The sequence below is a fragment of the Halyomorpha halys genome, unplaced genomic scaffold (genome assembly GCF_000696795.3).
Source record: "Halyomorpha halys isolate HHAL.00 unplaced genomic scaffold, Hhal_1.1 Scaffold453.1, whole genome shotgun sequence".
In the NCBI taxonomy this organism is placed as follows: domain Eukaryota; kingdom Metazoa; phylum Arthropoda; class Insecta; order Hemiptera; family Pentatomidae; genus Halyomorpha; species Halyomorpha halys.
This window is the reverse complement of record NW_027107553.1, coordinates 1296619-1310872: the sequence shown is the minus strand read 5'-3', so window position 1 is coordinate 1310872 and position 14254 is coordinate 1296619. Positions and strand designations below refer to the sequence as shown.

The 14254-nt window shown below is 28.9% G+C and overlaps 1 protein-coding gene across 2 annotated transcripts in view; it reads left to right on the top strand.

The window, feature by feature from the left end:
* The first annotated feature begins 1561 nt into the window (after positions 1-1561).
* The window catches only part of Arp5 (Actin-related protein 5), a 31468-nt gene continuing 18775 nt past the window's right edge, over positions 1562-14254 (top strand). The window contains exons 1-8 of one of the 2 annotated variants that reach the window (XM_014424108.2): positions 1562-1727; positions 3419-3516; positions 3590-3803; positions 3872-4155; positions 5265-5474; positions 8366-8446; positions 13169-13300; positions 13878-13963. In XM_014424108.2, coding sequence (XP_014279594.1) covers positions 1625-1727; positions 3419-3516; positions 3590-3803; positions 3872-4155; positions 5265-5474; positions 8366-8446; positions 13169-13300; positions 13878-13963 — 1208 coding nt within the window. In that variant the 5' untranslated portion in view covers positions 1562-1624. The remainder of the gene's footprint in view (positions 1728-3418; positions 3517-3589; positions 3804-3871; positions 4156-5264; positions 5475-8365; positions 8447-13168; positions 13301-13877; positions 13964-14254) is intronic. The other variant, XM_014424107.2, reaches the window with a different exon arrangement.

Genomic DNA, 14254 nt, shown 5'->3' with positions numbered 1-14254 from the left:
GAATTACGGCTAGTTCCCGCATGACTCAATCTGTCCATTCATCTCATAACCAGCTAACTAATCTGTATGAACACCCATTGTCGAGGCCTTCTTATATAGAGTACCTCACACATTCAACTGGATTCAGAATCATCTAAAGGTGGATCCACATGTTGGCCGCACGCCACGGATCGGAGGCTCGTTCAAATGCTCGGCAAACTAAGAGCGGGCCATCCACATGTCAGTGTTATTCAGAGAGGCAAACATGGCGGACGTAATAGTGGTTTCAGCCATTGCACTTGGATTGTATTATTTTTATTACAAAAAAAGAAAATGAAAGGAAATTAAATATAAATAAATAAGATTAAATATAAAACTTATTATAAAAAGTACCAACAAACACCTTTAACCTCCTAACAGCTCTCAGTTGTAACTAGACAAAGAACAATGGTGTAGATGCTACACGAGCGCTCTCACGAACCCCTTTGATCTGTGTCCAAAAACCGACTCTCGACGGCTCGGCAACGAGCCTAGGCCAACCAAGCCGAGCCACACCCACATGCTCGCGTATGTCTGAGTTCGCCATGGCTCGGCCAACATGTAGAGGCCCCTTTATATAACACAACCACATCGACATGGGTTTTCTTAGGTGTCCGTTCCCTAATTGGACTGAAAGTCTTCGCATCATTGGAGAACTTTTTTGCAAATATTAAGAAGAAGGGTCAGTTTTGAGTCACCAGGGGTTACAGAACAATGTTTCAGAAGCCAGAGGATTAGGAAGAGTAACAATGTCTATTTGTTCTTACGTGGGGACTTCTACCGCCACAATATGCAGGGTATCTGTCTGAAAACCTCCGTGAGAAAATCATTGAATACTACAACCAATAGAAGGGATCATCTGAAAGGACAATATTAGAAGAATGTCACCAACAGTGGTTGATGACCCTAAAAGGGGCTACTTGTGGAATCATGAATTAATCAGCCAAGGAGAACATTTAATTAAAAAACAGTTTATTTTATTTTTTCCGAATTCAACGTTTTTGATTAAGTATTTAGGCCATCTTCGAAACTACAACTAAGGTATGAAACTCAAATTGTGGAAACTATTATAATTCTTAGAATAATGTTTAAACAGTAATAAATAAAATATGATATGGAAATAATATGAAGTCAAAAGCAACGCTTTATTTTATTCACTTTCTTCTACATATATATAATTTCCGATTTTGTACAGTTTTCATAAACTTATTATTTAATCACTTCTTAATATTATTGTTGTTAATATATCAATAATTTTGTTTCATATATTTTTGTAAACCTGAAAATAACCGACAAACTTTTGCCAAATATACGTTTATTTAATAAAATTTGCAAATTTACCAATTTATTAATTTTTCAAATATATATTTTGACGTTGACTGATTTCGACTTCGATAATATAATATTCGTTCACGTTACTTAGGTTTTAATAAATTTCTCCTGAATGACGTTATTAACACACTTTGTTCGTGCATCGCCATGGGTCAACTAACAAAGATGTTGAGAATGAGAACTTGGGCACTATTTGAAAGGTTCGTTGATAAACGCTAGTATGTGAAAACAGTAGCTGTCTTGTTGAATTTTCAAATTTCAATTAGTAGGTTCAATGGATATTTTGGAGTTTAGAGACATTAAAGTCTCACCAGACCAGTTTTTTACTTATTTAGATCCAATAAAAAATTCAAATACACCTATTGTAATTGAGAATGGTTAGTATGCTGTATGTGTTTTATAATATGGACTTAGGTTTATGATATGACAAATAATTTTTTAAAAAACATATATTTTGTTTGCTGCTGTCATCACTGAAATTTTGATATGCATATTATTTTCTATAATTGTAGATATAAAGCAGTTGTTGAGATAAAAGTAATTGTAAAAATTGTATATATGTATATATAGTTGACCACAAAAATTGATATATAAGAAGATGGTCAGGGTTGCGGTCAAAAGTGAAACAAAAATAGTTTACAACTATTTATTTTCCAACGTTTCGCCCCACTTTGCAGGGCTTCATCAGGGCTGTCCAAATGAATAAGTTGAACAGACAGAGTTTTTGTTTTTTGTTTTTGTCTATTTAACTTATTCATTTGAACAGCCCTGATGAAGCCCTGAAAAGTGGGGCGAAACGTTGGAAAATAAATAGTTGTAAACTATTTTTGTTTCACTTTTGACCGCAACCCTGACCATCTTGTTATATATAATTGTAAAAATTGTTTATTTACCGAAGTTATATTGTTGATGTTAGCATTTATACTTTTTTTAAACATTTAACTCTCCACAATCTGATAATTATTTCTTTCCTATCTTATGATTTTTTATGGCCATTTACTTGGTAAAGAAAACTTGCAAAGAGGCTTGATTCACATCTGTCTATTCTATGAAGTTAGTTTTGATGTTTATGAAAACTGACTAGCTCATCTGATATGGCAGTAGCATTTCCATCCATTCATTATTAAACAAAATCTTAATTTAGGCAACCAAGTTTTACCTATTATTGTTCTATTTGCTTATCTTACCCCCAACCTACTTCTTACATTAAATTCTTTCTGAAGCTCTCAGATATGTATCAGTTGATCAATGAATTAAAACGCTTGCTCACTGTTATTATGTTGTTCGCTTAGGGGCAGTTATAGAGACCTAATCACTGAACAGTATTCCCTAGTAAGTTAGAAAGGCAATTCCTACTCTTCCACTCATCATTGAGTCAGCCTTTTCTTACTTGGTAGATTGTACTTTTACAAACTATATAGGCCTGGCGGAGTGTGTAATGTACCAGTGAGTGATTCACTTATTTTATTTACAAAAATAAAAGGAAGTAAAAGTGTACCAGAAAACCATTTGAAGGCCTGTAAATCAATTTTCCTATGAGCAGTTTTTAGCATTAAAAAAGTTTTTTATTTATTATTTATTTATTTATTATTATTTTAAAATGTTATTAATTAAGATTTTTTAAAAAAATTTTTACTATGTTACATAATTTAAATTTAGGAAATAATGTTGTCAACAATTTTCAAACTTATTTTTATTTTACTTATTTATTTTTTGTATAGATAAATAAACATGCATATATTTTCAGATGTAAACATGCATGTACCCAAACATCCACCTATGTAGCACACTTACATGCATAATAAACATTACAATTATATTTTCCAAGAAACTCGGATTTGATATGAGTCCGATGTCATTGCCCTCTCCATGCATTGCAGATATGATGCATTGATAATGGCTAATGGAATCAAATTGGATTCTATAAAGTTGTATGTTTAGTGCCAGAAAACTACTTATTTAGCTAATGGCAATTGATATGAGAGATCTTAAATGGAGAAGAGGACAGTACTTGGACAGAGAAACACATAGTATGGCTATATTAATTTTTTCTGCATTTTATTTTTAGGTTCTTATAATTGTAGAGTTGGTTGGGCCACAGTTGAAAAGCCTCTGATGGTTTTTAAGAATTGTCTTGCAAAACCACGTAAAGAAAGAGGAAAGAAGGTAATATAAAGTTTTTTAGATGTTTGTTTGTCATGATGGTGGGTATTTTATATGGTAATATTTACAATTACAGGATGGTGAAATGCAAGTAGGAAATGATATCTTAAACATTGAAGCAGTGAGATTTCAGTTAAAGACTCAGTTTGATCGGAATATTGTTACTCATTGTGAAATCCAAGAGCATATTTTTAATTACATGTTTTCACATCTTGGAATTAATACAGAAACTATCAACCATCCTATTATTATCACAGAAGCTTTTATGAATCCGAATTATTCTCGTTCTTGTATGTCAATAAGAAGCTGGTTTATGTTATATTACATTGGTTGAAATTTTGATATAAATTTGTTTTAGGTATGTCAGAACTTCTTTTTGAATGTTATGGAGTCCCAAGCGTATGTTATGCTGTAGATTCAATTCTAAGTTACAGAAATGAAAGTAAAAATGGAAATACTGGTTTAATTATATCATGTGGATATTATTCAACTCATGTGCTACCTATTATTGATGGTGCAATTGATGCCAAACATTCTCGAAGACTTGATATTGGAGGTTATCATATTACTTCATATTTACATAGATTGTTACAGCTTAAATACCCTGTTCATTTTGCCGCAATCACATTAAGCAGGACAGAGGTATGGATTATATTTTTTGGAATAATACTTTGCTAAGGATAAAGTCTTTGATTTGTAATTATTTGCCTATATCCTTATAATTATTTTATAAACATAGCACTGACAGAAGTAGTTAAAATACCATACAAACCATTGTATTTATGTATATATATGTAATACTTCAGTGTAATTATTTGCCTATATCCTTATAATTAAGTTGTGCTTAAATCCCATAAATTGATTTTTTCTATTTCATTCTTTGTAACATATCATTGATTACATCAGATTTTTCCTTGTTCTACATAATTTTATTTCTAAATGAATGGATAATCTTGTGTATTTCTTCAATACATTTCAAAGAAGAAATAAATTAAAGTTTGATTATTAATTAAATATTGAAAGTAAGACAAAAAATGTATGGTATAGCCACAATTGTCACTCACTAGAACAATAGATGGGTGCAATTGTGGTTTTTCTACATATGATGTATATGATACAAGAAACCAAATATCTTGAAATAATCTAGAACTTCGTTTATTTTTATTTATTTATTTATATTCTCAACTGTAGTTCACCAGGGTAATTGATGCTTGCAATCTGAGTATAAATGGTTTGTCAAGCATTAGTGTGATCAGAAATTCACCATTATTTTACTCAAAAAGATTAAGATGTACATAGCTCTCCATAGCTGCTGCTTTGAATTATAATCCTCTTTTGCAATAAAATATGAGTTAATTTTTTTTGTTTTTTTAAGGAAGTTTTAAATATGCCAGATGTCAACACATACATACTGTGGGAGACTGTACATTGCTGTTAATGCTATTACTTTTTGTGTAGCCTAGAATGTTATGACAGTTTGAATTTATTGTTTAATTGGTAAATTTACAGAATGATGGTTCAAGTTAAATGATGTTCCATCATTTAATCCATTTGCTATTCATTTAATCTCCAGAATTGATTCTTTGAAAACATCTCTGCCTTATGCATTGTGTTAAGCAATCAGCACTAATAAACTTCACATATCTTTATGACCCTTACCAGCTTTCTTTATTTTCCTGATATAAACAATAAAAAGAAAAAGCGATTGCTGTATTTATTTAAACCTTAATTTATAGTTAAACATATTTCAGGAACTATTGCATGAACACTGTCACGTGGCTGTCGATTACTTGGAAGAATTACGAAAGTGGTCTGATGGGGACTATTATGATCAGAATATCAAGTGTTTTCAGCTTCCATACACAACCCAGTCTAGTCTGACTCCTGAACAGCAAAAGGAAAGACGTCGAGAGTTAGCTCGGCGCCTAATTGAAATAAATGCTAGAAAGAGAGAAGAAAAGGTTACAATTTTTTTTTTATGTTTTCTGTAATTTTATGTTAGTGGTACTCATTTTGCATTATATCAGATTGATTTAAAGATATTAACATTTCTTGTTCAAATAAGGGGAAACAAATATTTTGGTTATCCCCATTTTTCAATGGGATAGGATATCGGTATATCAGATTTAATTTGACATTCATCATTTTTAAAATCCAAAGTTGATTTCTTTATTTATTTACCTTCTTTTCAAGGGCCAGAAGGTTAAATTGAAGACATACCCTAGGTCCTCTCCTAATCAATTTATCCCTTTAATTTTCATCCCGTACTTATAGCTTATCAGCTTTTATTAATGGTTTTAGTAATATCCTAGTTGAAAGAATGTTATAATTTTTTTTTACAAGTGCAGGCTGATATCTAGTTGGTCCCATATTGATTTCATAAGATTTCCTCCTCTACTTTCGCTACACCCACCTATATTTTGAAAATATTTTTTCTGATTTACCCAAATTTGGAGGTGAGTTGGGAATTAGTTTTGACATGGTCTAGAACATCATAACGAAACCCAAATTTCTGAGGTTTTTAAACTAATTTAATTCATTTATTTTTTTTGACATTGTAAAATATCAGTAATTCAAAACTGGAAAGTGCACTGCAGAAAAGTGGATGTCATATTTACTTTCAACAATTAACAAATATATCTAAAGATTTATTGATGTTATTTCTTGTTAAAATGATATATTCCTTCATAATAAATAATTGTAGTCTCTGATTATAATATTATGAATACCAGCTAAAAGTGTGAATCAGATTTCATGACAATTCACATAGTTATTTATAACTACAAAATAAGCCTACAGATTTCAAAGGTTAAACACACATTTTAAATAGTTAACTATAACAGATAAAATATGTGATTTTTGGACCTAAATTTCATACTTAAAAACCTGTTTTAAAATAAAAAAAACTTAGATGATTGTTTTTATTTCCCAAAAATATTTCTACTGTTCTGGGAAAATGTCCACCTTTTTTTTACACTTTATGTTATGGTGCACTGTACATTTGAAGCAGGACAAACCTGTTAAAAATTTTGAAAAAACTTTAGATAGGGTAGGTTGGCTAAATATTTAGCAAAAACTTTTTATTATTTGATTTTCATAATGATTATGGATCCATTTTTTTTTTTTTTCAATTTGTAAAATCTAATTCTAAGCTTGATTTTGCCATAAACTAATGTTTCTCACAAAAATTTTCATTTTATAGGCTTTTTAATTTTAATATGAACCTCAATATCTTTTGTTTATTGATTTTCATAAGAATTTGTTTTAAGGCTTTTTGATATTATTAGCCTTCTTAATACTTAAATATTTTAATGGCTTATTTTTTAAAGATTGTCTCTTTGCATCATGGACATTTTGGTACCAAATTCATTTTTTTTCTTGATCAAAAGCAAAGATCATCATAATCCAAAATCTTCATTGTCACAGAAGGGTGTGGGGTTCAAAAGCAAAGATATAAAATAAAATGTGTTTTACCATACTAACTTCCCAATTTTTATCTGTACTCCTGGTGTGCATTGGCTCTTAATATTGACAGGAGTCTAATATTTGAGGCCAAGAGTTACCTTAACAAGTGTCATCAAAATCTAGAAGATACATCTGGGATTTGAGAGAGTTACTTATTAATTTTTTTGTGGATTACAAAGGTTCATTATTAAAAAGAAGAAGCCAATATAATTATCTGTGGATCTTTTTATACGAAATATGTTCTTATCTTGTACATGGTCAAATTATATTAGTTCATTAATAATTATGAAGATAAACTATTTAATAAGTAAATAGATTGATCATCTATCTATTTTGCATTTATTGGGCGTACAAATAAGTTTATGCTTTTTGACAAAAGATGGCTCCATCTGAAGGCTTTATTGAAATTGTCAGCTGTTAAACATAATATTGTAAATTTGATCATCTAGTAACAGCATGGCCAGCCAGACACTCAAGGAAAAATGTGATCATTACTATTCTAGACACATCAAAATTATTCTCCTACATGATGATGCCGCATGTTGCCATGCCAGTCACAAATTATTTGGAAACACTTAAGTAACACTTAACACTTATTTGGAAACACTTAACATTTATTTGGAAACACTTAAGTAACACTTAACACTTATTTGGAAACACTTAACACTTATTTGGAAACACTTACTTAATTGGAAACACTTAAATAACACAAGTTATTTGGAAACACTTAATTGGAATCCTACCCACCCACTGTACACACCAGACATTTCCACTTCTGATTATCACATGTCCTGATCGATGGCACATGGTCTGTCTGAGCAGTGCTTTATATCGTATGGTATCTTTATCTTCATCTTATGAAGATACCAAAAATTAGGTTAAGTTGTATATAGCTTCAAAAGATAGTTCACCCAATGTGGTATTTGAATGCTGCCAAAAAAATGGGAAAATTTAGTAGCTAGTAATGGACAATAGTTTGAATAAAAGATAATATATCATTCTTTTACAATAATTTTTTTTAAATTAATTAAATATTTTAACTGGTTTGTACTCCTATATATTATATTAAAATTATATTGGGCTGCAAGTGAACAAATGAGTCAATAAGCCAAAGCAATCGTGGTGTAAGGAAAAAATCTTTTATTTTTTACTTTTAACTGTTTTGTTTTTTAATAATTTTCTTTCTAAGAAATTTCATAACAGGTTCCACAATTCATACTTGAAACATTGATGAAACAGTATAGAATTTGTTTTATTTAAAGTATTAATTTACTATATTTTTATAACTAGTTGAATAGGCCTATATTAAAAAAAGTGGACTTGTATTTTTATGGTATTTTATAAATAAATTCAGGTGTAATTCAAATCAAATGTTTTTGTCTTGCAGCTTGCTGAAGATGAAGAACAACTGAATCAGTTGTTGGCTATTCAAGACTTACAAGAAGAGGGAGAAGAAACTGAATTTCAGGTTTAAAGAAAAAAATTATGTTATATTACTTTAATGTAAATAATGATAATTTCCATAATTTAGTCTTCTATTAAGGGTATACAGTTTTAATATTTATATAGTTCCCAGGAAAAACCCTTAATAATTTTCACTTCTTTTTATTTCTATATTTTGAATGGCATTTAACACAAACTGTCCATTATCCAGTTTGTTTTATTTGTTTGTTCAATTAAAAATATTTTATTACCAATTCTCCTATTTTCTTGTAGACTATCCATATATTTGTCTGTTACTTGCATGTTAGACTGTTAGGGAAAGTCCTACATGTGCATAAGTCCACCATCTTTGTTTTGTGGCTAAGTGTCTGAATATTTAGTCAACCAGACTTGATATCATTCCCACTAAATTTATTCTTAGTTTTTTATGATTCCTTCAAATTTAAAAGTTTTCAAAACTTAAGCTTTAACATCTCCATTGGGACTGTAGTTAAAAATCTGAAATTCCCAAAAGTTATAAGATTCTGGAAGAACTTAATGGTGAATAGAAAGCATTGAAGATGAGGAAAAATCTTGGTACAGAACATAAAATTTGAGCTGTGCAAATATGTTTTATATTTAAAAATGATAAAAGATATATAATCAGTTTTGTGTAAAAATGTTATGATTGTAGTTATTTAAAAATATATTATTGCTATCTTAATTGTCATTAAGTCGGAATGTTTTTCTGTTCTATAATATTTATATGATAATCTAATACTAATATTTTTGATTAGTATATGACAATATTTTAATAATGTGTTTTGTATTTTGGATTCCAGTTTATTAGTAGTTTTTAAACAATTAATCACAAAGTGATTTTGTAATTACATGAAAACGTCTGTTTTCTGTTGTGAGATCAAATTAGTTAACTTTCTCGTAATATTGATACTTTTTAACCACACTTTGTCCTTTCTTGATTTTTGGAATGATGCCCTAAGTCTAACAAGTTGAAAAAAAATAACTAATAATCATTATTGTCTAGCTATCGACACATGCGATTCGGGATTTAGCCGAAAGCATTACTGATCAAAAAAATCAGTTAATGGCAAAGTTGAGGCGAATGAACAAAGTTCTAGCCCCCTTTTCACATGCAATTACATAAGCACTTTATGAAGATATTCCAAACTGCTAAACAAAAATATTACAGTTGAGTCATGTAATTATAATTATAGAACAAATAAAAAATGGTTTTATAACTGTTCAGTGCTTGTTTGTATTCTAGATCAAAATATTTTAAAAAATGTTTTAATTATAACTTGCTATTAAACTGAAACTCAGAAAAAAGTTTGGAATAAAAACTATAGTAGCTTTAGCCATTAGTAGAAGCAAACTATAAATTAACTAAGATATAATTAGCTGTTTAATAGATTTTTTGTTTCTATTTAAACATCCGGAAAATTATATCATTAATATTACTCATTGCTACTTTGTTTTAATAGTGACACGTTTGAAAAAAAAAGTTTTTATTTTATATTCCTTAAATTGTATAGTAAACATGGATTACTTTATGGCAACCCTACTATCTTTCAGATAGTTTGTCCCTATAAACTATCTCCTGATCCCAGTAGGGAAAGTAACCCTAGGCTACAGTACTATCTGTGAAATATGTTCAATTGAAAATAAAAATCAACACTTTTTTTTCTCAAATATGGTACTATCAATAAAAAGCATCAATATGTATTTTTTAAAAAGTGTTTATTTCTTTTATATATGTATATACAGTTTCATTTGAAAGCAGTCAACTAATCTTTGAATATTTTGTTGCTTCATGCATCATCTGAACTGAGAACTACAAAAATTAATAGGAACTAGAAATAGTACGACACTTATATTATTTTTTTTTTCCATGAGATTAATTTGGCCACCTGAAAGTATTTTGTTATTGACTTTAATTAAAAACATATGATGAAATAATAAGTTGCACGAAGTTTAGATCGATTTTTAGCTGTGTTTTGTTTTTGTAATTTTCTTCCTGATGACCCCTTGTTCTGTTTGATGGAATTTTTTTGTGAAGTGGTTATTGCTTGATTAGAGGCTTGCTATTGACCTAGAATTTGGCGAAAAGAGAAACAATTAAAAATATTAAGTTGAAGTGTGCCCATTGTCGTGGACCTTATAGAGTCATCGACAGCCACTGGTATAGTTAATATTTGATAGCTATTACTATTTTAAAAAATGATGACTATGTTTTTTACTGTACCTAGTCGGGAAAAATGTTTTTCAAAGCAAAAACTTACTGTATCTTTCTGCATATTTTTGAAAACCTGGGACATTTCTGATAGTTTCACATAGTTAAACTAATTAGTATCAATGACTACGCCAGTAAAAAATACCACTTATAAAAAATTTGTTGAATTCCTCCTTTTTACTGAACAATGTAAAAGTGAAACAGAAACCAAGACCTATGTCCCTTGAAGTTAGTAGCATAGTACTTTATCACTGAGCCACCCACTCCCAAAATATATATATATGCAGCCGTGAGTTAGCAAGTGGTTTTGGGAGCCTTCTAGGGTTTAATTTGCAAAATTCTGGCAGTTGAGCATGATTCTGACCAATTCATATCCTTGCACAGCTGTTGGTCTAGTAACAGTACTTCCTTACAAAGTACTGCACCCCCGACTCTTATGGGTTATAGTGTTTCAGATTTAATATATATTAATATCATATACGTGATATTAATATATATTAATTTTAATAGTTAATAATGTATATTATTATTAGTATATATTAATTTTAATAATGTATTTTAATAGTTCATGACCGTGAAGAAGTTGATAACTTGTTACCTAATTAACTGGACTTATCAGCTTCTTCTGGTAAGGAAATATACTTTATCTTTTAAGTAAATATTATTAAAATTACTTATATTTAAAATTTATAATCTGGTTGATGCTTAGGGGTGTTAACAGCAATATACACATAGTAGTTTAATCTTTGAAGACGTATCAGTTGCAAGTCAGAGTTGGAAAAAACGTTTGACTCAAAATTGTGTAATTTAATAGATAAGGTATTTCAAGTATAAAACACTTTCAGTATTTTAAAAGAAAAGTATTTCAAATCCAAACTACTTTCAAGTATTTCGGAAGAAAAATATTTTAAATACAAATTACGCTTGTGTATTTCGGAAGAGAAGTATTTTAAATACAAATTATACTCATGTATTCCGGAACAAAAGTATTTCAAATATAAAATACTGCAAAGTATTATGTTAAAAATAATTTTAAATGTGCTCCTTCAAATGAAAAATACTTTTTAGTATTTTATTTTTCATTGCTTAAAAAAAAAATACAAATTAAATTTGTTTGTACTTCATATGTTAAAATACAGAATACTTTTTGTAATTTGAATTTTGTCCCTAAAAATACAAGATATTTTCTATTTTGAAATAATGTCTTTTAAAACTGGCAGTTGTTCAACTCTGGTCCAAGTTGTATACATTTATTAAGCTAAAATTATAAAATACTTTTATATATAATATTTCATAATTTTGCTGTTCTTTTTATTATTTTAAAATTTAAAATTTCTTCAGTTCCTCTCTGTTTTATTAGTAAATAGCTGTTTTAAAAAACTTTTTAAACTGAAAAATGAAAACTTTCACAATGTTAAAATGTTTTTTAATTACAATGTTTTGTTATTTTTTCTTGTTTTTAGTTTTGCATCACCTTTTCCACCCAAAAAGTGCCATTTTTAATAACTATTCATTTATTTTTCTGTCTGATTTATCCTATCTTTAACAAATTACTTAAAAATGGGCCACCCATAGCTCAGTCTTACCAATTTGATGTCTATTGGCGGTGCCAGTTCGAATCCAGCCTGGGACATTGACTTTTTTCATTGAGTGGCGGTCCCACAAAATGAAGAACTTTGACCCCCAACCATGGTTAGGTAGTATAGGACTCCAATGGGAGTCTTGGCCGAAAAAAAAAAATTGTCAATGAGGTCAAAATTCTACAATTCTTAGTTAATTTCTTATATATCATTAATGTTCGTATTCGATTATATTATCAGTAGATATCTTTGAATTATAGTTTTAGCCAAACGAACACAATAAATAGCTTTATAGAGAAACAAAGGAGCATTTTGCACCAAATTTTAATAGTTTTCAAAATTATGGCTTGTCACATTCTTATCCCAAGGCATTCAATTCTATAATGAATAATTTTTATCAGTTAATATTATTAATAATTGAAATAACTGTGGATGTAATGAATAAACTGCCAAAAATCTGATCTAATTTGAACCTTGATTTCCATTTTTTTCTATAATAAATATTTCATTTTATTCAAGCTTTTAAGTGGTCTGGAAAAGTACATTCTTCAGTAAAAAATATGTACCAGTTATTTTTATATCCCTGCCTGCTTGTAGGTTAAGTTTGATCAAATTTCAACAATTTTTTCCCAATTGCTATATGGTACGAGTACCATTTTGTTGTCAATAATGTTTGATGGTCAAACCTTTCAGGCTTAGATTAAAGTGAAATGGTGTCAATTATGCCATTCCTTAATTTTTTAATATAAGTTTATAATCTCTTTTATTAGAGAATTATCTGGCCTCAAGCAGTGGATGGCTGTCAGAATGATTTTGAAGTTGTTTTATTTGGCCTTAGAACTATTTACTTTAAAACATAGATAGTCTTGTAACGTTTTGTAGCAGTTACAATCCAATTTTCTAATGTATGTTTTAATTATGTAAATATTCTTTTTAGAAAGCTGTGTCTGACTTTGGTCTGAATAACAGTGATGATCTTCCCAAAATGATCGGACAAATACAAGCCAGAATTGAAAAGACTCGACAGAAGATTGTTGCAGCCAATACATCTGAAGATCCAATTACAGAAGTAATTTATTTTTCTACTTTTTTTTAAAAATTTCTTTATTTCTATAAGTTTTATTAATGAATCATTGTAATTTGAACAAGGTATTAGACCTGAAGATTAAAATTTTTATTTAATTTGAACATAAAGTGTTGTGTAGGATAAACAAGCCCACAAAAAATATTTGTTTTATAATGTAACTAGGAGGAATCCAATTATTATTAATCATCAAGTTGTTAGTTAATACTATAATATCTTAGATTATTTCTTACCTTATCACTAATAAAATAGTTCAGTTTTTAATAGCTGTATGAGGGTCTATTTATGTCATTCTAGCCCCCCCAAAAAATTCATTTTTTGTTACTTTTTTCTTTAATTTTAATTTTTATTCCTAGCTCCTACTCCCAAAAAAACATCATCACTTGAACTTTGATACCCCATAACTCTGAAAACAAACTTATACCATTAAAAAAAAAGTTATGTTTAGAGTTAAATTAAATTGAAAGTTTTTTAATTTGATGTTTATTAAAATTGCATATAAGTGCTAATTTAATTTATTTTTAACCTAATTTTGTTTTTAATAATATATATATATTTTTAGGAGCCAAAACAAAAAATCATGAAATTTCAGACTCCCAAAGGAGAAGAAGATTTTAAAAGTTGGGTGGAAGGAGTTAGAAGGAAAAGGTAAGATAATAGTGTGTTTAAATTTCAAATGATAGTAAAATACACTTAGCAGGGGGGAAAAAAACAGAATAAGAAAACATCTGATTTTTTTCCTATATTTCTAGTAAATATAATTTAATGTGTGGTAAAAACTAGATTCTTCAGAAGTTGTGTAGTAATAGTCTACCATATATAAGTTCTATAAATAATGTGCTACAAATAAATTATAATGGATAAAAATGAGAAATTAATTTTTTTTTAAACTGATGAGTTATGTCAGGTTTTCTGACAGAGAATGACTTGCTTATAATG